The following is a 26,568-nucleotide window of genomic DNA, read 5'->3' on the forward strand; positions in this document are numbered from 1 at the left end:
GTTTCAGCTGGTGACACTAGAAGAGGCGGAGGCTAACCCAGTGGGGCGGGCCCGAAAAGAACCAGAACCCCTGGACAAGCCAAAGTACACACACACACACACACACACACACACACACACACACACACACACACACACACACACACACACACACACACACACACACACACACACACATGCATACATGCACACACACTTACTGTAATGCGCACATGCTCTTAAATAATACACTAACTAATACAACTATTATTTTAGATCCAGCGGGTGGTTTATTGTAACTTTTGATACTGTTTAGCTTCTTTCTGATGATCTACACAGTACGTGTTTTACGTGTTGGGTATGTTTTCTATATTGTATTGCCATTTTTATTAAATCCTGTATGTGTCCCTCCTCACTCCTGCGTGGAATGTTTCAATGCCTGTCGGAATGTGGGCGTTTCGCCAAAATGTGGGCGTTTTGCGCGATCTTTTGATGATTGGCTCCGATCGTCCGAAGGACAGCCAATGACATGACAGAACGTTTTGTCCCATGCCGAGGAGGGCACGCGTCACATATCCCACAATCCAGTAGATGGCAGTATAGATGGGTTTCCTGTTTGTAAACATGAGAGGATGATGCGCGCGCAGTGGAGGGGTGAGCCTATAGAGGTCGCTATTACCCGCAGCAGCTCTAGTCAAATGTACATTCATAAAAGAAATGGTCTTCACCGGGTTTAATGAAAGTAGATTAAATTATGCAGTTTGTAATATCTTCTTTACTCAATAAAAATGATTTGTCGGAAGTTGGATCTGTTTGTATATAATAGCAGCATTATGCCTATTATGCCTATAATAGCAGCATTATGCCTATCTAAATCCCGAACACAACAACAGAGTGAAGTGCGCTTCCGGTTCGTTCTACCCCAGGCATGCGCAGATTGCGCACTCTGCTCTGTGATGACGTCGCGCGGAAACCCATCTATAGTTGAATTGAAGTTCGAATCAATCAGATGAATGTGAATCTATTACAACCCGGTAGGCTATGTACAGCCAATGAATAGTTTTAACTATGTTACATTATCAATACAATATCAAATCTAACAACGTCTCCTCCCCTCCCCTCTCCTCTCCTCTCCTCCAGTCGTCCTAAAACGTCCTTCTCGTGGTTTGTGAATCCCATGAAGACGTTTGTCTTCTTCATCTGGAGGAAGTACAAGAAGTACATCATCGCTCTGGTCATCCTGGCCATCCTCACGCTGTTCCTGGCTCTCATCCTCTACACGCTGCCTCAACAGATCTCTGGTCTCATAGTTAATGGATGAGAGACGCAGCGAGATATCATCGCAGCCGAGTGGAAATCTCGTATGTCTAACTCTTCAGGAAATTTTAAAATAATCTGTGTACAGGAAATGGGGAGAGAGAGATGGGGAGTGACACGCAGCAAAGGTCGTCGGGTTCGGGATTCGAACTCGCGACACACTGTCAGGCTTGTATTGCAGCCTAGGTACCCAGACCATGTCTTTTAACGATCAAACATATCTACGCTTATACATATTATTGAATATTGAATTTAATTTGAACAAAATATTTTATTGTACTTTAAACTGAGTTCCTGTAATATTAAATACAGATAGATTCATGTAGACACACAGAACAATTTTAATAACACTAAGAAATATTCTATATGATTTGTATTTATATTAGTGTTCTGTTTCAACCAATGTAATCAATATGATTTATGAAATTATGAATAAAAAACCAACAAAAAAACAAGAATGTTGATGTTACAATTCATTTATATGTTGAACAAAATTACCAGTAAAATAAATGGTTGTGTTTCCCAAACAGTGGCTCGGGCCCATTTTTGGGTCGCAGATCAATTTTTATGAGTCACAAGTAAATATCCCTTTATTTCAGTTTTTCCTACATTTATTTTTTAAATAATTATTGTCTCCGCCAGGCCGAAAGGCACGGCGAGAGAGTATGTTTTGCACCCTGTCCGTCCGTCCGTCCGTGTGTGTGTCCGTGTGTGTGTCCGTCTGTGAACAGGTAATCTCCGGCACCGTTGGCTTGATCGCAGCGAAACTATGCACACATACTAGATTTTGCCCAAACGTCACGTGAATCGGTACACAGTATCTCTATAGACATTACACGAAACGGGTCTTTCAGATTTTTCATATTCTATCCTGATTGGCTAAAAATGGCTTCCAAAGTTTGCAGGAGTGCTCAGTTTTGAACAAAATGCCTCAAATCATGAACACAGCATGCAATTTCCGTGAAATTTTGCACACACAATTGCACTATGCCGAGGAAGAAATGCCACTTGAAAATTTTCAAATCAGCCTCATGGTGGCGCTATAACATGCCGATTACTGTTTTTACCTATAACTGCACTGATCTGTGTAAAACTTTGTATGTGCACTCCCTAGAGGTCAGGGAAAAACCTTTGCCCTGCATTTTTCACATCTGCAAATTTATAGCGCCACCAGGTGGCCGACTTATATAAAACACATTTTATCATATTACTCCTTCAAGTTTTATCCAAATTTCACGCAAATCGGTAGACATGATCTCTATGGTCATGTGATCAAGACGGATCTGTCAATTCTTTTTCATATTCCATCCTGATTGGCTAAGATTGACATATAAAGTTTGCAGGAGTGGCCCGTTTTGAACAAAATGTTGCAAATCATGAACGCAGCGTCCGATTGCGGTGAAACTTCGCACGCACATTTGCACTACGTTGACGAACGAATGCCACCCTTTCAACATTGCCCTATTATAGCGCCACCAGGAGGCCAACTTATATAAAACTCATTTTTTTATATTACTCCTTCAGATTTTATCCAAACATCACGCAAATCGGTACACATGATCTCTAGTCAACTGATCAAGACGGATCCGTCCGATCCACTAGATTTTTCACATTCCAGCCATATTGGCGAATTCCCAACATTGCTGCCCCACACTATCCTACCTGACCTGGCGGAGACCTGTGCTCCGAGGAGCACTTTTTCTAGTTTACATTTATTTTTTGTATATTTCCAAACAAATTCCCAATTTTTCATTATTTAAAAACTAATTAAAACATTTTTGAACAAAAAAAAAATTGAAGAAATTTGATAAATTGGAAATAAATCTTATAATAATTAAGAAGTAGTGAAAATAGCAAATATAGATTTGTGAGCTTGTAGATCGGCTATTTTCATAGTTTGGGTCCCGGGGAGACATCAAATGGGTCTTTTGTGTGTCCCTTTAATTCGTCTACAATAACTGTACACATGGGGTTTCCAACCTGGGGTCCGGAGAATCCCAGGGGTCCTTGAGGGGCTTCCAGGGGGTCCCAAGCAAAATGATAGTTAGGAACTACAATCACAACGTGTTGCATCGTATAGTGTTGTGAGCTTGTAGATCTGCTATTTTTGAAACATGTTTTTAAAATGAGAAGGAAGAAATAAAAATAAACAAAAAGTACTTCTTCCTCCACTTCACAACATTTACATTCAACAGACTCCCTTTCAATTGCATAGCAGGTCCTGAATGTTGTAAACACACCTTTAAACTGTTGTAAATGTTGAATCAATTGAGCAAATGCATGGACTATATCTCGCCTAAAATGTTACCAGAAACTATTTCTTTATCTTATTTTCTAATAATCAATAATATGATGTAAATGTCACATGTGTTGATGAGCAACGACTTTGAACGTGGCTCAGCCAATCAAAATCTAGGATTGGAATTATCCATTGTTATAAATAAGTTTTCTACACTTGGACTTAGTCTAACCTAATATATTGGCCAATAAGGTTGCAGAGAAATCAAATTTAATAGGAAAAATCTTAAATGATTTTCTCAGCTCATGAGGGTATGACCCAGTGATTCACAACCTGTCAGGGCTTACAAAACACTAATATTTTAAAGGTAGGGTAAGTGATACTTCTTCGTTAAAGTAAGTGTTAAATAACTATATATTGTGATAGTAATCATATAGTATTTGTTCAGTAAACAGGAGTCTCCCTGTCTCTGCAGCTCTTTAATAAACAGAAAATAAATTTTCAGGTCGGTATACCAATTTGATCCAATCAGGAGAGAGAACTCACGCACAAAAAATGAGCAGACAACATTGGAACTGGAATAATATATAATTCAAGTTGACAAATGGGTGAAAATTTGCAAACCACCTGAAATAATATTTTCTGTTTATTAACCTCAGTTATTGAACAAACATCTATAGCAATGATTACTATCATAATACAGTGCTTTAAACTTTTAACCAAAAACGTTTTGTTATGACCAAAACATATCACTTACCCTACCTTTAAGGAAAATGAGAATATTGAACATTTTGACAAGATATTTCAAGTTTATTAAATTAATATAAATCTGAAATCAGACAATGTCACATCGTGTTTCTGCACTTAAAGCTACACTATGTAATTCTTTAGGCAATCAAATGCCTAAATCTGCATGGTAGACCAGTGGTTCTCAAAGTGTCCTTGAGGGGGTTGCAAAATGGGTTAATATAGCATCAAAATGTATTATTTTTAAACATTTTAACAACACAAATCTTGTATGGGGTCCCTGGCACAAATTGTTTTCAGTTGGGAGTCCGAAGCCAAATACATTAATTTGGGGGTCCTTGACATGAAAAGGTTTCAGAAGCACTGTGGTGGAGTGGAGTAGGCTATGTTAATACAATACTGTGGTCTGATAGGACACCTACTGATTAAAAAGTGGTACTGCCTGAAGGTCAAAATTCTATTTCTCCCAAAGCAAGCAGGCAGGATCTATCAGCTCAGTGGTAAACATTTCAGCAGTGGTGTAAAAAGAACTCAAATGTTTTACTTAAGTAATCAATAAGTATCAATACTGCAATGTTGAAGTATTGTGTTACCTGAGGCCTGTTCCCAAACTCATTCAACTCATGTCTTGTCTCATTAGATGTGGTTAAAAAAATCGGAGTAGCTTAATAAACAGGTAACACGTGTACCATTGATATGCTGCCAGGGTCGATCCTGTGTTAATTCACACTGCCCCATTCATTTGTTAGTTTCAAGAGTTGTGGTTTCCGTTAAGGTGAAAAAGTATTCAATGTTGATGGATGAGAAAGTCTCAGACCATGTGTAGGTGGTACGATGTAAGGTATGCCAGTGGAACAATGAAAGAATTAAGGCAGCTATTAGCAAACATTACTTAGCTGTCTGTCTTGTCTTGCATCTTCACCTGATGTAATCATGTACGGGTACCAACACACAACACATCAACCCGACACTTTACGACTCACCAAAATCATTCACCCAAATTATTTAAGAAACATAATGTGAATATATAGATAGATGATGTACACATTATAACCAAAATACAAAATGTGCCACGGTCTTGCCACGGACACGTTTGTCCGTGTACCGACATGTTGATGACCCCTGAACCAGAAACAGGATGCTGTCAAAGATCGTGTCCAACCTAGACACAGGATCTAAACGTCTCAATAGAAGAGCAGGGAGACCAAATACAACCTCCCCAATTGTAAAAGTTATGTAGTATCAATATACTCAGGCTCAGTTTTTCAGGCTCCTGAGCATTAGTAACAAAGTTGCACAGTGTCAATAATGATGAAAGTTTGATGGTGATTGGACAGTAATATTTTATTTTATTTTATAAAGGGGACCACAGTTAAAGTCAATGTAACTTTTACACACACACACGCACGCAGGCAGGCAGGCACGCACGCACGCGCACGCACGCACGCACACGCACACACACACACACACACACACACACACACACACACACACACACACACAGTGTAACATATATAAGTACAGTACATACTCAGGTTAAGTAAGGCTATGTTTTCAATACAGTTACAGGACGGGTTTCAAACCAGCAACCCACAGCACACAGGTTACATCGTAAAATCCTCAGTGGTCTACAATTGTAACTCTGAGAGTGTACAAAATGTAACCAAATTGACACATCAGTATCCATTAAGTATTTGTATACTCTCGCAGTTAAATTACCAGAGGATTTTACTGTGTACTTTGTGTGCGTGAAATTTTACATCGTTTCGGGCGGGGTCTCCGAGTGCTGAAAGGCAAATGCTATGGATAATCTGACTCTGATTATAAGGTGAGATAGTTGTACCTGAGGTAATGCCAGCTAGCCTACCAGCTAGTGTTAGCTTCATAGTACTCTCCTCATCTGCATTAATAACATTTTCCGAGGGTGAGTGACAGATTGCATCCCGGATGTTCTTCTGATGGGTTTTGAATGGCTGTGAATGCTTCTTCTATCGGTCATAAAATTGCGCTGAAAGTGATCCAAACGATATCATCCACGACCATCGTTGTCATTATAGTTGTGGTGTAGACTCTGCCACCCATTTGAGTTAAATGATTTTTACACAACATAATTATAGTTCTAGTTATCGTTATCGTGCTTGGTGTGAATGGCCCTATAAGGGGTTTCATTCATAATGTAATGTTTCCCTTCCTAGAAATGTAGTGGACTCAAAAGTACAATATTTGTCTTTGAAATGTAGTGGAGTGAAAGTAATACGTTTCCAAAAATACAACTGAACTACTCAAGTAAAGTACAGACACTCAAAATGTTTTACTTAAGTACAGGATTCAAGTAAATGTACTTTGTTGCTGTTCACCACTGCCAGCTCTGCCAGAGACAAACCCAGAGCTCTGCAGGGCTGGTTTTATCTCTACATCCCCCGGATGCCCATCCGTAATGTATTTTTAATACAATTGTATCATACTGTAATGCTAGATATACTGTACGTTCTATGATTTGATTGGTCCTGTCCTGCTCCTGTTTGTTTGGATTAAGTGTGATTTATAAAATAGTCGATCTACAGTACAAGCTTTGTAAGATCAGATATATTCGGTGCGCATCAAAGTTCGTCAAGCCCTTTAGAATGACTGAAATCTTGTGAACACATCAGCATGAAGTGTGTGCGTGTCAGTGGTCACATCAAAACAGCAAACACAGTTCAAACGTCTCAGTCACTACATGTGACTGAGTGACAGTCACAGCATCGTCGCTGTCAAGGTGGAAACCTTGTATGTCCAAGACCATTCCTTTTTTATTGTTATCTTAAAAAAAGACATTAAATAGTGAAAACAGCCGATCTACAAGCTCACAGTGCGACACTCTTGTATGATGAAGTAGGGCAGTCATTTATGAAAAAATGTGGAGATACAAGGTTTCTGCCTGACAGCAACGACATGTGACTGAGTGACAGCAAATGATTTGTTTACATTCACATTTCTCCAGAGGAAATACAGACAGCAAACCTCTCTGGCTCTGTTCACACTGTCAGCCCAAATCGGATTCTATATCTAGATCTACACTGAACTACACTGATTTGATCAGGTCTGAACAGCAAAACAAAAAAACACATGGAAACAGATGTTTGCTATTCATATTTGAACCACGTTCCTAGCTGGTATGAAATGGGATTAAAATGGGATTATGGGGACTACGGATGGAAATTAGCATTGTTGCCAAATCCGGTATTACATTACATCATGTATGCGTTGTTCATTAATGCGCTGCCCTGTACACATAAACGAGTAAAGTACTAAGTACATTTCCAAAGATGTGTCCCAGTCTGGACATTTGGACAATGAAGCCTGATTTATACTTCGTCGTATGACTGCGTCGCTTGCCGAAAAATATCTACAGTACCAGTTAAGAACGCTTCGCAGCTAATTTCTGCAATGTCTGAGTACCCAAACCTGACCTAACTTGCAAATAACAGTGTGGCCAGTCAGTCCTAAAGATCAGATTTGAGAAACAAATCGGATTTGACTAGAGTGTGAACAAGGCCTCTGTCCTACTAGCAGTTCTGTCAACACAGCCAGGTCGACTCCCACAAGGTTCAAATGCTTCCTCCCACACGTCGTCAGTGAGTCAGGACTGTTGGCCCACACGGTTTCCAAGTGATCCTCCTAACAGTCTGTAATTACCGCCTATAATTACACACAAAATAAAGCAGATGTCAAATTTACCTTTAGAGTTGCGTAAGTACGTCCTATTGGAAACAAAATTACTCAAATCCCATCTAGCTTGCCGCTTAAGCAGAAATTCCAAAAGGTATTTCGGAACTATTTCAGAAAGAGGGAGCTGACATTGTAACCACATGAAACCTATAGCATCCCTATTCTGGGCATGTCGTAATAGGAAAACAAAAGAATAGGCGAACATTCTGAAAAAAAATCGCTGGACATTTGGCAAAACAGGTAAACATTTGGCTAAAGTAGGAGAACATTTGGCAACAGTAGCAGATCTACAAGCTTCGATGTACAACAAATCATATAGGGTTTAAGTGGTTATGATGACAGCTTCCTCCTCTAAACTTTTACCGGGTGGAACTACAGACGGAGCGTTTGAACACTGTGGAAGAGTTGTCTGGCTTGATAAGACTATTTTGTTGAGACAAACACTGTCTGAGCAGTGAAGCATCAACATGTACCTGCTGTAGTGCTTAAAGGGTATTTCACTTTTAAACACTTCTGGGGTCATTTTAACGTCTACTCAAGCTTTTGTGTGCACCCCAGACAGTTATTGAGTTGCTTGATTTAATATTTATATATTTTATATTCATCTTATCAGACACGCCCCCCCCCCCCCCTCTGATGTAAGCCCATTCAACTTCAAACTCCATGTTAACTACGTTAGACTAATTGAAAACAGAAGTCCCTCCTTCTGGTGAAGGATATTTTCCTTTTAATGGGTAAGATGTATATTTTTCACTTACTTTTTGGGCGGTGAAACCCTATAAGTGAGGTTTGGATATTTGTACAACAAATCCTGCGCTGTGATTGGCCAAAAACGTACCCCGCCTAACCCTGCACCGTGATTGGCCAATCACAGTCTATTCAGGACTGTGATTGGCCAGTGTCACATGACACATGTGCATAGCCCTATATAAGAAACCATAACTTTAAAAAAAACATAAATTTGTTTTTTTAAAGTTATGGTTTCTTCCATCATAAAGAGTGTTTCAATAAATTTATTTATTTTCTGTACATGATTGGTTGACTCCATTCAGTATTGTGATTAGCTAGCAAGACACCGCCCACTTCACACAGGGTGTGATTTTTGTTATGTTATTGTCATTCATTCATTAACATGATCAGTCACCAGAATTAAGGAGTGTGTTTTCAATGAGTCTAACCATGGATAACATGGAGTTAGAAGTTGAATGGGTTCACAAAAGAGGCGAATGATCAGATGAATATCAAATGTCAAAATATTGAATCAAGCAACTTAAAAACAGACAACCCTTTTGACCTCTTAAAAAGCCACATGACATACATTCTGCTTGCCTTGTGTCTATGGTAGGACAGATGAGGCTGATAAGGCACCAGGCTCCATGGACTCCAGACTGGCTTTGATTGCAGGAACACAAGGCTCAGTTCACTTCCTCTTCTATCAGATCACAGGCCTTTAGTTTCCTCTCTGATTAAGAGTCTGATAGATGGAGCACGGTTTCTCAACATAGAGTCCAGGGACCACCAGGGCTCCAAATAGACCCTACCCGTACAGGTCTGTAGCTCTGAGAGTGTACAGTCCCATTTGTACACTCCTAGAGTTCAATTAACACTGAGGATTTAACCATGTGCATTGAATGCTATTTAATTTTGTCACCCATTTGCACCAAAACAATATTTTTACTTTGCCAAACAGATATGCTCCTTTCTCTCTTTCTTCTACATTGTATCAAATGTGGGTCTGTGGTCTAGTGCATATAAAACTGGGGGTCTTTGAACCCAAATCTACGCTGCGTAATCCCTCATTGCTTATTTAACTCTGAGAGTGTACAAAATACGTCTCCATTTGGTTCCATTTGTACACTCTCTGAGTTACAGACCCGTAAGTGTCCATTTGGACCACTCTTGGTCCTCGGACCCGATGTTGAGACAGTGTAATCAGATTACAGGCCTTTAGTTCCGTCTCTGATAAATAGAGTGAAAGAGGAGCAGGCCTCAGGCTGTGTGCATGGATACCAACAACTTCCTCTGGCGGAAAAAGTGCTTCTATTGTTTTGACCTGTTTTCATTCACAAAAAAAAAAAAAAAAGAACTATAAAAAGTAGGGATGCACCGATGTGGAAATTCTGGGCAGATACCGATGTTGAAAAGAACAATTTGTCCGATAGACAATATTTGTTTATTTTGTTTGCGTTGCTATTCATTCCCCCTTTTGTGCCAGAGAAACACCAACATTGCATCATGTACACCAACATGTACACCAACAGAGCCACTAGCCAAGCGTCACAACAGATAAAACAGATTGTGTAATGTTTTATTACTTATTTTAATATGTTTTTTTCTTCCTTTCTTGTTTGTTTGCATTTTAATTTGTTCTTGTGCAGCACTTTGGTTCGAAGTCGATCGTTGGAAATGTGCTATATAAATAAAGTTTGAGTTGAGTTGAGAGACTTATTTGCCGATATGCCCGAGGCAGTCAACAAGGCAAATATCAGCCCATAGCGACATCTGGGCGATATATATCGGTGCATCCCTAATACAAACATATACAGTATACATATATATATATTTAAAAAAGACAAATCTGTGGTTTTCTCCTTCACAGCTTCATTCCAGCACTCACTGTTTGGCTGCAGACTGAAGCTATATGAGCCGTGATGGTCAGTGTAGAATGTGCAGTCTGGATAAGGCCGTGGATGTGGTTAAGCGTATAGTGGTTCTCAACGTGGGGCCCGGGGCCCTCCAGGGGTCCTTGCGGGGGTTCGAGAGGGTCATAGGATTCATAGTTAGGAATCAAATGGACCAGTCTGTAACTCTGAGAGCGTACAAATGGAACCAAATGGACCCGTGGGTCCATTGGGTTCCATTTGTACGCTCTCAAGAGTCATGGGGCGTCCGTGGCCCGAATGCATACCAAACTGGGGGTCCTTGAAATAAAGAATAAAAAAGGTTGGAAACACTGGTTATAGTGGTTCGAGAGGCACCAGGTTAAAATCCCATCCATCCTGGTGCCATTGAGCAAATACAGAGCAACCAGGTTTGACTCCGCCCACAGACACCTGGCTCCGCCCACATTCAGATTATTCAGTCAGTCTGTCTATCTGTCATGTCAGTCAGTCAGTTAATACAGGTGGATCTTGCCCTCCTTGCCCAGACGGTGGATGACCTCAGTTTCAAAGTCAGCGCTGTGGACTCCCGTCTTCCGGAAGGCTCCAGCGTAGCGGTTCTCCTCCCAGTAGTGATGCCAGTTCCCCTGACTGTCGGCCCCGTAGCCGAACACCGACACCTGCGTGCACGCACGTGAATCAGATTAATCAATGTAGTTGTTTATCAAACATGCATCTATTTGCTGATAAAAATACAAATAATCAAAGAAAACACAATTCTCAAAAGTAATCGATCGGTAGTCACTACGAAGATAAATAGTTGCAGCCATGAGCCATGGGCCAATATTATGTGTCTTCTGGCCGAGGGGAACCATTTTGGAGGAGCAAAGGCTACATCTAGTTGAAGTGAGGTTACATCCACAATAGACCGGTTCAGAAAGCTGTGTGGTCACTGGTCACCTCACCTGGTCACAGATGTGTAAAGCGAACACAATGGCCAGCAGTCCAGTAGACGGATATCGACCATGATGCTCCGTCCAGTTGTCATGAGTGTATTTAAAGAACTCTGGGTTTACCACCAGAACCTATACACACACACACACACACACCAGGCGCACACACATACACACACACACACACACACACACACACACACACACACACACACACACACACACACACACACACACACACACACACACACAGTGCATGTGTAAATTAATCTACAGACCTAAATGTAAACATAGTGGCATGGGGACATTTTTACCTTGTCTTTGTCAGCCTGCACTCTGTCTTTAACTCTCATATAAGTCCTGAAGATGAAAACAACAGGGTTAATGTAAATGTTATATAGATTTGGTATATTGTGATTTCATAGTTTGGTTAGTCAATTGTTTAGTTAGTTAGTTGTGAAGTTTACATTAAATATGCTTGATTAAATTACTTAAATTTAAATGTTTAACTCCCATAGACAAGACATATTGTTTAACTAGTTGGTTAGTCAGGTTAACTTACGTTTTAATCTCTCCAGTAGATAGAACATTGCACAGTGAGTGAGTGAGTGAGTGAGTGAGTGAGTGAGTGAGTGAGTGAGTGAGCGAGCGAGTGAGCAAGTTAGTGACTGAGTGACTGAGTGAGTTAGTTAGTTAGTCAGTGAGTGAATGAGTTACTTAGTTAGTTAGCTAGGTAACTTACATTTTAATCTCTCCAGTAGAGAGGGCGCTAGCGAGCCACTCCAGGTCTCGTAGTTTAAATGGCAGCAGCACCAGACTGACTCCAGATGGAACGTCCACTGCACTCTCTGGATACAGGAAGTGATGCGTAGTTCTGTTCCCTACATCCTGCTCAAAACCTGCTGTTATCGCCTTGTTCATCCTGATACAGAGAGAGAGAGAGAGAGCTTGCTATGATGTGTGTGGGAGTGTGTGTGTGTGTGTGTGTGTGTGTGTGTGTGTGTGTGTGTGTGTGTGTGTGTGTGTGTGTGTGTGTGTGTGTGTGTGCGTGTGCGTGTGTGTGTATGTGTGTGAGAGAGAGTTTCTCTCTGATAACAGAGGTATGTGTGTGTCTGTTCCTCTCTGATAACAGAGGTATGTGTGTGTGTGTGTGTGTGTGTGTGTGTGTGTGTGTGTGTGTGTGTGTGTGTGTGTGTGTGTGTGTGTGTGTGTGTGTGTGTGTTCGTGTGCGCGGGTGTGTGCATGTGTGTGTGCGTGTACGTGTGTGTGTGTACCTGATAACAGAGTTGTGTGAGTTGATCAGGCTGCCGTGTCCCGCCTGTCTCAGGTTGCCAGAGTTACCGACCACTGCGCAACTATGGCAACGAGAGGGGCGGGGCTTAATGTCCACGCTGGGAGGGGAAATGATACGGAACAGCTTTGACGTCACTTCCTCCAGAGTCTGACCGTCACTGCGCTGAAGACCCTGAGAGGAGAGGAGAGGAGAGGAGAGGAGAGGAGGGGAGGTGCTCAGGTCAAAGCAGAAACAGATCTATTGATCGTGTGTGTCTGGGCTCCGCTGGTCCGGTCTGTCCTCACTGTCTGCCAGCTGGCAGGGGAGAGTAGCCGAGCTGATGCTGTCAGCACCTTTTTAAATGTAATCTACTAATGCATTTCACAACACTGTTAGCATCATTAAGTATACAGCAACTCTCTCTCTCTTTCTCTCTCTCAGGAGGGCTGAAAAAAGTGACACATTCTGAAATGAAACCGCTGTTGGTCTGAGGCATGGTCTGATAAACTATCCTGACAAATATCTCCTCTCTCTTCTCACGGAATAGGTGGAGGTTCTTCCTTGGCCTACTGGGAGTGTAAGTTCAACGTTTCTCACCCATCAGTCCAGCGGTGCTTGTGGCATTTGTACAAAATGGGCCCCTCCTGCAAACTTTGAAAGCCAATCGTAGTCAATCGGAATGGAATCCCAAAAATCGGACAGATACATCTTGATCACATGACTACAGAGATTTGGTGCACCAATTTGGGTGAGGTTTGGACAAAATCGGTAGGAGTAGTAGCACAAGTGTGTTTTGCAAAAACAAAAACAAAAAGCAACATGGCGGAAAACTTGTCTGGTGGAAATCGGCGTGGCTTATTTGGGGAGTTGCGTAGTGATCAGATGAATCCAGGGGGAACATAATTTTGATTGTATGACCTAAGGTTCAAGAGTTATAGGCCAAAACGTGAATATGCCTGTCATAGCGCCAATATGAGGCCGCTTTGAAAAATGAAGGGTTCCTTCCTTGGCCCAGTGGGAATGTGCGTGCAAAGTTTCATGGCAATCGGACGCTGCGTTCATGATTGGAGGCATTTTGTTCAAAACGGGCCACTCCTGCAAACTTTGGAAGCCAATCTTAGCCAATCAGGAAGGAATATGAAAAACAGACGCACGCACGCACGCACGCACGCACGCACGCACGCACGCACGCACGCACGCACGCACGCACGCACGCACGCACGCACGCACGCACGCACGCACGCACGCACGCACGCACGCACGCACGCACGCACACACACACACACACACACACACACACACAGAATAACAGCCTACAGTCATAAAGAGTATTTTATCTGGCATGCCAAAGAGGACATTTGTATGCCAGTGGCGGTTGGTGGGTGCCCATGGGACACTGGAAACACGTGGATAGGGCTGATAATAGTTATCAGCTGGCTATAAGTGCAAGCTGAACTGTCACCCAGGGTGCCCTCGCTGACACGGACAAAAATGTGTCATCAAACACAGTTGTATCTGTGTGTAACACACACACACACACACACACACACACACACACACACACCCGGGGCCTGTGGCTCCCGGGTGCCCCTAACATGGCCCCTGGGGGCCACATGGTATGTGGTATGTGTTGTGCCACGTTCGGTGTTGATCGGAACAACTGCGCGCCTCACAAGTCCAGATGTTACGTTTGTGACGTCCACCACCGTCCACCGTAGATATATAGGATTACTCCGTACTGGGTACCACATACTACAACTGTTACTTTGATAGTTGTAGCGTTTCATCTTTATTATTTCATGATCAGTCAGTAGTAGATTAACCGTCAGACTTACCAGCCACCATTTGAGAGCGCTGGCGTCCATCTTGTTGGAGTCGTGTAGGAGAGGTTGTTGAAGGGGGTCGTAACGTTGTTTGAACCAGGCTGACCCGTCCAGCTCAGAAACACACGACTCAGTGCAACCACACATCCTGCCCGACCCCCCCTGGGCTCCCGAGGGTCTCGGGGGTTCAGGGGTCACCGCCTTGGAGCTGGGACACACACACAACTACTCAGTGGTGGAAAAGGTACTCTTTTACTTAGTCATACTGTGTGTAACTGGTTCAATCAAAAATGGTAAATGCGCATTTACATAGCGCTTTTATCCAAAGCGCTTTACATAGATTGTGCATTACATTCACCCATTCATTCATACACCGATGGCAGAGGAAACCATGCAAGGCACCAACCTGCTCATCGAGAGCAATTAGGGGTTCAGCGTCTTGCTCAAGGACACTTCGACACTAACTCTGGGGGAGCGCCCCAACCCGGGAACTGGGAACCGCTAGGTTCCCAGTTCACTCTACCCGGCCACTCTACCCCCGAGCCCTCAATCAAAAGTTATTTTCGATATTCTTGCTGTCGGGCAGAAACCTCTTATCTCCAAATTATTTTGTAAATTAATGCCCTACTTTGTCATACTACAGTACAGTGTCACACAAAGGTAGCAAAAATAGCCGATCTACAAGCTCAAAACGCAACGCGGTTTGAGCTTGTACATCGGCTATTTTTGCTATTAAACAAGGTTTCCGCCTGACAGCAACGATATCCTCTTTTACAGTTAAATTGTATTTCGGGACTGTGGTGAAAAAAAGGTTCATCTGCAGCTCACATGGTGGCGTTCATGAAAGTCCTCACCTTTCTTCAGACTGCACTCTGTCGTAGGTCCCTTCAGATGCTTCTCCAGGCTGGGACCCCTCTGCGTGGGGGGTCTCGCCCTGAGCTCCCTCACCTAGGGTTTACATGATCGTGACATTTTAGTTGGCAATTCATTGTCAAACGAATAGTTGCGATTAACCACTTAAAACCCTATATGGTTATACTGTCTTAAAACTAAATGTAGAGCTGAAAATGAAAAAAATAATTTTCAGGTCGGGATACCAATTGTATCCAATCAGGAGAACTCAGTCAGGGTACAGATTAAACAAGTGAAATTGGAAGTGATGACACAAATAAATGAGAAGACAAAATGTGCTATGGCCAGACAAAACCCCCGGAGTAAAAAAAAAAAGTGGAAATAGCCAATTATGCTAAATAATTGCGATGATCTAAAAAGATCAGGTGATTATATGTCATAATGATGACAGTCCTACCGTCTCGCTGGGGCAGGCTGGGTGCAGGGTGTCCGCTGGGTCCTAGTGCCTGGGCGGTGCTCACCAAGCTGTGCCCGGTGGCCGGAACCTGGCCAGCAGGCGTGGCCAGTGACAGGGACAGGGACAAGAAGAGGGAGGGGCTTATGGTCTGGCTCGCTATCATGAGGAAGAGGATGGCAGTGGCGAGCACGACCACACACATCTTCCTCCTAAGCACCATGGTGGATGGATGGATGGATGGACGGACGGCGGGACGGACTGTTAGAATGATTTAGGAAGGGATAGAATGGATGGATGGATGGATGGATGGATGGAGGCCAGCTCCTGTCCTTTATCATCTATCCATCCTTCTCTCCTCTCTCATCGCTCCATCCAGCCTGCAGTCAACAACACACATCTCTGTGTGTGTGTGTGTGTGTGTGTGTGTGTGTGTGTGTGTGTGTGTGTGTGTGTGTGTGTGTGTGTGTGTGTGTGTGTGTGTGTGTGTGTGTGTGTGTGTGTGTGTGTGTGTGTGTGTGTGTGTCAGCCCTAGGCCACAGGAAAGCACACAATGGAAAGAGAACAGGAAGTCCTGTCAGAGGCCACACCCCCCAGTTCTGGTCTGAGAGACAAAGACAGACAGACAGACAGACAGAAATTACATCATGAATTACTGTAATTTAAAAAAAGTATATATTGAACTTGCGAACGGCGGCCAATAACTACAGTGATCACAGCTTGTGTAGGGCTGTCACAATCATAACATTTTACTAATGACGATTCATTGTCAAACAAAAAATTATGATTCACGTTTTAATTGCATTTTTTTAATATATATATTTTCTACATGGAAACAATGTAAATTTACATGTAATTAATCATGTAAATGATATGTAAAGTGTGTGTACCTAATGGCTTGGCCAGCATTGTGTCTTTCATGTCTTTTAAAGTTCCTGCCAGTGAAGCTCAGTAAAGTCAATTCAACTGAGGAGGGGGGGGCTTTCCTTTTGCTGAGGAAGGAACCCCCCTCTGTCTCACACATGCACACTTGCATGCTCAAAAGCATGCACGAACGCACGCACAAACTCCCGAATGAATGCACGAACGCATGCCTGCACACACGCCTGCACACACGCCTGCACGCACGCACACGCACACACACACACACACACACACACACACACACACACACACACACACACACACACACACACGCACACGCACACACGCACACACACATGCACACACACATCATGACTCAGTAGTCACCCTACCCCGTTCTCTCCTCCCCTCTTCTTCTGCCTCTCACTGTCTCTTCCCATGCCTGCTCTCTCTCTCTCTCTCTCTCTTTCATTTCCTGCTATTTCTCTCTCTTCCTGCGCTCTATCTCTCTCTATCCTTGAGCTCCAGAAAGTTCACTTCCTAACAAAGTTAAAACTCAGCTGAGAGGGAGACAGTGTAGGAGAGACAGACAGTAGGAAAGCTGAGAGGGAGACAGTGTAGGAGAGACAGACAGTAGGAAAGCTGAGAGGGAGACAGTGTAGGAGAGACAGACAGTAGGAAAGCAGAGAGGGAGACAGTGTTGCTACGCTAATGTCAATGGATTCATTGCAGTAGTGAATGTGACAGATATAAGCAAGGCTACCTACCAGTTAAATCAGTGAGACACACACACACACACACACACACACACACACACACACACACACACACACACACACACACACACACACACACACACACGCAATGATTCAGCAGGTCGTTAGCACCAAAACAGTATTCATAGTGAGTCACAGCAGTTCTCTCACTCGCTCGGTCTGTGTTTCTCTGACTCACTGCTATTCCACAGTCTTTATTGACACACACACGCACACGCACACGCACGCACACACACACACACACACACACACACACACACACACACACACACACACACACACACACACACACACACACACACACACACACACACACACACACACACACTTTACAATTTAGGCATTTAGCAGACGCTCTTGATCCAGAGCGATTTACAGTAAGCAAGGTAAACATGAGGTAATTTGGCGTTGGCATTACAGCGACACACTACACAACATACTACACAATATGTACGAACCTGCATTGAATGAAAATGCTAAATGAGCAGTCAGCAGGAGGGAGTTAAATGTGACTACAGGAGGAGGTGGAGGGGGTTAAATGTGACTACAGCAGGAGGTGGAGGGGGTTAAATGTGACTACAGGAGGAGGTGGAGGGAGTTAAATGTGACTACAGGAGGAGGTGGAGGGAGTTAAATGTTACTACAGGAGGAGGTGGAGGGAGTTAAATGTGACTACAGGAGGAGGTGGATGGAGTTAAATGTTACTACAGGAGGAGGTGGAGGGAGTTAAATGTGACTCCAGCAGGAGGTGGAGGGAGTTAAATGTGACTACAGCAGGAGGTGGAGGGAGTTAAATGTTACTACAGGAGGAGGTGGAGGGAGTTAAATGTGACTACAGCAGGAGGTGGAGGGAGTTAAATGTGACTACAGGAGGAGGTGGAGGAGGGAGTTAAATGTGACTACAGGAGGAGGTGGAGGGAGTTAAATGTGACTACAGCAGGAGGTGGAGGGAGTTAAATGTGACTGCAGCAGGAGGTGGAGGAGGGAGTTAAATGTGACTACAGGAGGAGGTGGAGGGAGTTAAATGTGACTACAGCAGGAGGTGGAGGGAGTTAAATGTGACTACAGGAGGAGGTGGAGGGAGTTAAATGTGACTACAGGAGGAGGTGGACAGAGATAAATGTTACTACAGGAGGAGGTGGAAGGAGTTAAATGTGACTACAGCAGGAGGTGGAGGGAGTTAAATGTGACTACAGCAGGAGGTGGAGGGAGTTAAATGTGACTACAGGAGGAGGTGGAGGGAGTTAAATGTGACTACAGGAGGAGGTGGAGGGAGTTAAATGTGACTACAGCAGGAGGTGGAGGGAGTTAAATGTGACTACAGGAGGAGGTGGAGGAGGGAGTTAAATGTGACTACAGGAGGAGGTGGAGGGAGTTAAATGTGACTACAGGAGGAGGTGGAGGGAGTTAAATGTGACTGCAGCAGGGGGTGGAGGAGGGAGTTAAATGTGACTACAGGAGGAGGTGGAGGGAGTTAAATGTGACTACAGCAGGAGGTGGAGGGAGTTAAATGTGACTACCAGGAGGAGGTGGAGGGAGTTAAATGTTACTACAGGAGGAGGCTGGGGAGGTGAAGGGAGTTCAATTTTATTACAAGAGGAGGTGTAGGGAGTTAAATGCTACTACAGGAGAAGGATGGGGAGGTGAAGGCAGTTCAATGTTAACAAGAGTAGGTGGAGGGAGTTAAAGGGATATTTCAAAAAAGTGAGTAATTTTAACATCTACTCAGGCTAATGTGAGCCCCCCAGACCGTTTTTAAATTGCTTGATTCAGTATTTAGACATTTGATATTAATGTTATCAGACACTCCCCCTTCCTATACAAACCCAAAAACTCAATTTATAACATGTTAGATTCATTAAAAAAAACGTCCGGTTCTGGTGACTCATCCTGCCCTCCTAATACGTGAGGGGGCCGTGTTTTTTCGATTACTTTTTTCATTTATTTGAATTATGTTTTGTATTGTATTTAAATGTTTTCATTTTCCCAAACAATTCATGAAAAAAGTAATTGAAAAAACACGGTCTCCTCACGTATTAGAAGGACAATATCAGTCACCAGAACCAAGGACGGTTGTTTCCAATTAATCTAACATGGTTAAAATGAAGTTTGAAGTTACAATGGGTTTGTATAGGAAGGGGGCGTGTCTGATAAAATGAATATCAAATATCTAAATACTGAATCAAGCAACTTAAAAACTGTCTGGGGTGCTCCGAAAAGCCTACAGTACACGATAAAATGACCCCCATTTATTTTTTAAAGTGAAATATCCCTTTAAATGTTACTACAAGAGGAGGTGTAGGGAGTTAAATGCTACTGCAGGAGAAGGGTGGGGAGGCGGAGGGAATTTGATTACTGGTGAGCTGTTATTATGGAGTGACACGTTGAACATAAAGCCTGGTTTAGACCAACGTTTTGCAACGTGACAAAACCGTTGCAGAGCACCATCGCAGCAGTCTGGATCGCCCTGTTGCAGGTCAGCACATGCTGATTGTGTTGCAAGAGATTCTACTTATTGCTTGAGATTGGAAAAGTTAAATCCCTTGCAAAACAATCACATTTCAAGTTGCAACGCACACAAAACTAGTTGCTCCCACGAATGTTTCACACATTCACACGTCTGCTCTCTCTCTTTCTCTCTCTCACACTCACACACACACACACACACACACACACACACACACACACACACACACACACACACACACACACACACACACACACACACACACACACACACACACACACACAAACAAACCACACACGCACAGCCTAGTGATGTGGCTTTTGTTTTTTACCACACGCATCTGCCTGTGAGAGAGAGAGAAAATAGAGAGAGCGAACGGGAGAAAGGAAGGGAGAGAGAGGCTTTTATTTAACAATATACATTATGATATAGTATAATAGGTTGATGTGCTATGGAAACAATCTCTGCTCGTCATCTTGATGTGGACTGTACACTGTGTAGCCTACACGTTTAACCCATTCAATCCGGAACACATCTCTGTCATTTTAGATTTCTTTGGCTATTCAAAAATAGCAGATATACAAGCTCATAGCGCGGCACCGAGTGCCGCGCTATGAGCTTGTAAATCTGCTACTTTTGAAAAATCGTGAAATTTTGGAAAAATCTTTGAATATATAAATTTTTAAAGCGAACAATTGTAACTCAAATCTTTGCTTCTGGAGGTCCCTGGAACAAAATATTTCACAAATGTTCGCTTTAAAAAATATATATGCCAAGATTAGCAAAAGAGTTTCACGATTTTTCAAAAATAGCAGATCTACAAGCTCATAGCGCGGCACTCGGTGCCGTCCTATGAGCTTGTATATCTGCTATTTTTCAAAAGCCAAAGAAATCTGAAAATGACACATGCATTCCTGGTCTTAATGGGTTAAGGTACGGCCCCGTCTGCTGTTTATATCCCATGTCCCGGAGGGACAGTGACGATGCCAATGCTATGGAAACGGCAATCTGTCACGGCTTGAGTCTGTGAATATGAGTCTGCTTAAATAGACCATGTACATCAGTGTTTTTCAACCTTTTCAATTTCAAGGACCCCCAGATTGATAGGCATTAGACCACGGACCCCCATTTGAAACTAAATCTTATCTCTGGGACCCTAATCTACACTGTAAAATCCTCAATGTTCATTTAATTCTGGACCCTTTTGGTTCCATGTGTACATTCTCAGATGTACAGACCCATAAGGTTCCATCTGCAGCAACGTGAACATGTATACATTACTTTTGAAGCAAAATAATTTAATAAGAGTAACGTAAAAGTAACTATAGTGACGTACCTAGTTACTTTTATAATGCAGTAACTACTGTACGTTACTATAAGTAACTAGTTACTTTTTAAAGGGACTTGCCCAACAGGTCGCTTTGTTTTCTCATCCTGGTAAAGGTCCTTACACACCGGGGGCGATTCTTTCATGCGAATAATTTATTTATTCGGACCGCATCCGAATTTTGCGTATATTCGCATAATCGCCGGTGTGTAATGACCTATAAGGCGGTTACACACCGGCGAATATGCGAATATACGCAAAATTCGGACTTGTTCCGAATAATTAAAAGACGCTTTTTTTGCTCCGCGAAACTGATGTGGAAGCTTGCATTGACTTTATAAGGTTTAAAAAAAAACGTATTATTCGCATGAAAAAAATCGCCCCGGTGTGTAAGGACCTTTAGTCTGAAAACGTTTTAGTTGAGCATGGCAGTCTCCATGTTTCTTGTTAAAACCAGAGTATAAAAGGCACAAAAATAGCAAATGAAGTTGTCAGCACTCACTAAGCAACACTTTTAAAAACACGCAGCAGAAGAAGGAAATGTAAACATTTCTCAGTCATAATGTGGGTGTGAAGTGTGGTTTACATTATAGGACATTATACAAGTAACACTCAAAAGTGTGAACTTGCTACAGTAGGTTATGTTGACAGGCTTTGTATTAGGGCTTATCTATGAATCATTATCATTCATATTTGTAATTATATGAAGTATGTACACTTTTACTAGACTGGGTCTAATATATTGTCTAACTTATCTGTTGCCTAAATTGCTATACTGTCCTGCACACAGTGGGGGTTGGGGGTATAGTTGGGTAGTATTTCTTACAATTTATATTTGCTAATAGTATGTTGGATTCATGCATATTTTCAGACATATTAAACAAAACAAAAAAAGTATCATAAAAGAAAATGGGTGGCCCCGCTGCAGTGACTCTGAGGACCGCCTAGGGGTCACGGACAGTGTGTGGCCAATTGCATTTTAGAGAAGAAGGGGGAAAAAAGGGAAATGAACTTGAGTGAAAGTAAAAAGTATCAAAACAATCTAATACTCAAGTAAAGTACAATTACTCAAGTAAATTTACTCTGTTACTGTCCACCACTGCACAAAACATAACAATGTAACGCAACACACACAACAGTGTACAGTACACACCAGTGTAACACAAACGAAAAAGAACACAGTATTTCTATGAAGGGTTGTGCTAGTCAGAAGAGAAGGAAATGACTGCAGCACAACACAGCTGACTCTATCACCACAGGATGTGACATCAGGCCAATGTGTGTGTGTGTGTGCGTGCGTGCGTGCGTGCGTGCGTGCATGCGTGCGTGCGTGCGTGCGTGCGTGCGTCTGTGAACATTAAAGGTAACTGGCGTCAGCAGGCTTTCTGCAGTAACTGTGGAAAACCTGCTTTTTATTTACTGGTCTGTGCTCACATCCGCTTTACAGCCCACCTACTGTACCGTAGCCACTCATTTACAGACACACACACACACACACACACACACACACACACACACACACACACACACACACACACACACACACACACACACACACACACACACACACACACACACACACATAAAAGACTCTCCAGAGGTTCCCCCTGCACCATCTGCCCCATTACTTGGTCCCTCCGGTGGTGTGTTTTCTTTTTTTTGGCTGCTTGGTGGGGCGTCGGGGGGCCACGGATGTGCGTGCATTACCTTCCTCTACCAATCACTACCATCTGAGAGCCGTCCCTTGGCGGCGGTTGGGGGGGGGGGGGGGGGGGGGGGGCACTGTCATGGTCACGCCCACTGGGGGGGGGGGGCACTGTCATGGTCACGCCCACTGCCCAGTGTGTCCCTGCTCCTTCGCCTGTGCTTGTCCCTGACTTACCTCTGCCCCTTATTGTCTTAAGTTCCTGTGTCACTTGGGGTTGCGGGTTGTAGTGGAGCCAGTACAGTGGAGTGAAAGTCATAGGTATCCAAGTATATAAATACGCAAGTAAAGTGCAGTTACTAAATATATTACTTACAGTACTCAAGTAAATGTACTTTGTTACTGTCCACCACTATGGCAACAATCTACGGCCAAATTTGAGCAAGGTACCAGAGCCCCCCTGACCATGATATGAAAGTAAAATATTTCACAAATGTATGTGAAAAGAAATTAGTGGAGGTAATTCTGTGGCCTCCTGGCAGCGTGCACACGCACAAGGTTTGGCACTGGTTTGTGAGATTAGCTCCGGACACACACACACACACACACACACACACACACACACACACACACACACACACACACACACACACACACACACACACACACACACACACACACACACACGCGTTTGTATTACAAAACCTGTGAGATTTTTAGGGACAGCATTGAAAATAGCTAAAATAGCCAGAAATAGCCAATCTACAAGCTAACAGGTCGGTAATTTTTTCGGTATGTGACATCGCAGCACAAAGCATAAAATAGTGAAAACTCTAACCACAAACCTTGCACCTAAACTTAGGGTGGCGCAGTGGTAAAGTGCCTACCCACCACCGCGGAGGTTGTGGGTTCAAATCCACCGCGGTACATCCGGCTTTGTCGACCGTCTACATTGCACGGACAAAATTGGCACGTGAAGCCGGTGATGACTGTCACTAGATGTATTCCTACGGGCTGGGGACGGCACCTGTCAGCAGGGAGTGTTGGGCGGGAGGAGTGGGACAAAGGCTCTATACGTCCTCCTAGCCTCCCATCAATACCATTTTCTGGTCTGGACGGGCATAACTTTACGTCATCAAGCGGCCGGAACCAGCCACCGGAACCTCCGGCGGCCGTGCACCTCCAAAATGATTCCCCTAGTTTAAAATGTGTTTAGTTTGGTATAATCATTTTGTTTCTTTAGGTATAATAATCGTTTGGTATGTCCATCTTTTATTCTAACTTGTGGCGCGACTGGCGAGACTAAACAAATTGATTTGCATTATGTGGGGAACACAAACAATGCGACGCCAGCCGGAACACACCACCGGAACACGATTGTTCTTTTGTTTTTCCAAGGTTAACGTCCTCCCGGTGGGGGCTCCTCACTGGTAGGTGAGTCAGTAGGATGCAACAGCAGTGACAACACACTAATGTGTGTGGGGAGGAATCAATTGGCATAACGACTAATTTGGGGAGAAAAAGGGGCAAAAAAAAGTCCAATCTCCCCAATCAGAATCTTTTTTTACCATAAAACAACCTCTTGAGGACCAGGAAAATGGTCCTCACAGTGGCTTTGTCTGAAATTCTACAATACATTATGGGAACATCTGGCCCTCTCAAGTATAGTAACACACACACACACACACACACACCACACACACACACACACACACACACACACACACACACACACACACACACACACAAACACGCCACTGTAACATAACACAACCCTGTAACAACACAGTAGTAACATAAAGATACACGTTGTAACACAAGCATGGCCATTACAACGTTGTAACACTACTACTGCATTAGTAACTAATGCAACTCGGGCTATTTTTGGCTACAATGTCCCCCCCCCCCCCCTCCAGCATATGGATGCTGGGATTTATAGAAAGGACAAAGTGTCTCAGTGCTTATCAAAGTGCTTGAGGGGGTTCAAGGCAGGAGGTCCCAAAACAAGAGGAACACTTTTCACTCTTAAGCCCTGTTTTAGTTTTTCGGCTGTTTAAAAAAAAAAATTGACAAATGTTGACAAATCTCTTATGGGGGTCCCTGACGGCCAAATACATATCATTGTGTCGGGGTTTACTTTTGTGTGTGAGAAGAACCACTGTCCCAAAGTATAGCCCCCTGCCCCCTCCTCTCTCTCTTTCTGAAGACGTCCACAGACATTATCTCTATCTAATTCTCTGTTCCTTCATGTCGGCTCGCTCATTAAATACGCGTTCAGGAAAACCTAGCAAGCAATTTCATAACGGCAAGTAAACCTATACCACGAATACTACTACTATAAAGTACTACTAAGCATGTACATATTACATACCACATCATATAAGTAATGCGCTACGGCTACATAATAACATATGAGGTAATAAGTAACACGCTATACAGATGACACTTTTTTGGTCACTTTCTTCGCCAAGTTTTGTTAATCCGCTACAAACAGTGCAAACACGACCACACACACACGCACACACACCGTCACACGCACGGTTCTGAACGCACAAAGCCCACGCAGTTCCAATGGAAAGGTTTCTTAAACATGTAAAGGTTCAACTCACATGTTGAAGTTTGTTGCTCTTGTTTCGCGGAGGAAGGGGAGTTCACTGACTGAACAGCGGTCTCTGCTCTGCCTGCCTGTCTCTCATTTTCTGTAGCCCTGCCTACGAGCTAAACCGCCGTGTGCGTGTGTGTGTGTGTGTGTGTGTGTGTGTGTGTGTGTGTGTGTGTGTGTGTGTGTGTGTGTGTGTGTTTGCGTGTGCATGTGCCTGTGTGTGTGTGTGTGTGTGTGTGTGTGTGTGTGTGTGTGTGTGTGTGTGTGTGTGCGCGCGTGCGTGCGTGCGTGCGTGTGTGTGTGTGTGTGCGCGCGCGTGCGTGCGTGTGTGTGTGCTTCCCTCCAAGGAAAGCTCATTTCACAACCTTGTGATCGGCCCATAAACCACCTAACGGAAAAAGCAGCGGTAATGGTATGTCATACGTGGAGAACAGCTCTACTTAGTCAGAATGGGGGAATAGTTAACAATATATATGCCAAGAAAAGAAAAGAAAAGAAAAGAAAAGAAAAGAAAAGAAAAGAAAAGAAAAGAAAAGAAAAAAGAATCAAAAACAAAACAAAACAAAACTAGAAAACTTTGCTCCTTGGAGGGCAGGTCTCCACCAGGCCGGGTTGCCTACCCAGGGCTGTCAGTCGTGGGGTGCAGCTGTCAGGTCAACAGGAAGCTGTTTGTATGACAGATTGATTGATTTAATATTTCATTGACAATTATTAAAGCTACAGACAGTACGTGTTTAAACACTTGCCAAATGCATGACACAAAAAAGCCAAAGGCTTGAAAAATATAGAAAATATAAATTTGATCTAATTTGGGGCAGATTGGATGCAGAGTTCTACCCGGGATTCAAACCTGGGTCTTCTGTCTGGGAGAACACATTTCTACCTTCCAAGAGGCAATCCCCACCAAATTGCGGGAGATATTGAGCTTATAGATACAGT

General features: G+C 43.2%; 3 protein-coding genes across 6 annotated transcripts in view; 1 reads left to right on the forward strand and 2 right to left on the reverse strand.

The window, feature by feature from the left end:
- Positions 1-1,736, forward strand: part of fer1l4 (fer-1 like family member 4) — a 59,668-nt gene extending 57,932 nt beyond the window's left edge. For both annotated transcript variants that reach the window (XM_080424947.1, XM_080424948.1), the window contains exons 48-49: positions 1-84; positions 1,120-1,736. The exon at positions 1-84 is cut by the window's left edge and continues 17 nt beyond it. In XM_080424947.1, coding sequence (XP_080281073.1) covers positions 1-84; positions 1,120-1,300 — 265 coding nt within the window. In that variant the 3' untranslated portion in view covers positions 1,301-1,736. The remainder of the gene's footprint in view (positions 85-1,119) is intronic.
- Positions 1-26,568, reverse strand: part of mtss1 (MTSS I-BAR domain containing 1) — a 745,180-nt gene that overhangs the window by 21,673 nt on the left and 696,939 nt on the right. The gene's annotated exons all lie outside the window — the stretch shown is intronic.
- Positions 6,032-25,763, reverse strand: st3gal8 (ST3 beta-galactoside alpha-2,3-sialyltransferase 8). 3 transcript variants are annotated; one of them, XR_013932890.1, is made up of 10 exons: positions 25,637-25,763; positions 15,952-16,552; positions 15,497-15,590; positions 14,655-14,850; positions 12,821-13,011; positions 12,289-12,468; positions 11,861-11,906; positions 11,559-11,678; positions 10,611-11,273; positions 6,032-7,963 (listed from the first exon to the last, which is right to left on the reverse strand). XR_013932890.1 is itself a non-coding variant. In XM_080423358.1 (9 exons), the coding sequence occupies exons 2-9, from the start codon at positions 16,169-16,171 to the stop codon at positions 11,109-11,111; spliced, it is 1,212 nt and encodes a 403-aa protein (XP_080279484.1). In that variant the 5' UTR covers positions 16,172-16,552; positions 25,637-25,763; the 3' UTR covers positions 6,032-11,108. The 3 variants fall into 3 exon arrangements, 2 of the variants coding, with proteins under 2 accessions (XP_080279484.1, XP_080279485.1); XM_080423358.1 differs by having other exon boundaries at positions 6,032-11,273; XM_080423359.1 differs by having other exon boundaries at positions 6,032-11,273; positions 15,952-16,547; positions 25,633-25,745.

This window comes from Gymnoscopelus braueri (genome assembly GCF_963280865.1).
Source record: "Gymnoscopelus braueri genome assembly, chromosome: 3".
Taxonomy (NCBI): Eukaryota; Metazoa; Chordata; class Actinopteri; order Myctophiformes; family Myctophidae; genus Gymnoscopelus; species Gymnoscopelus braueri.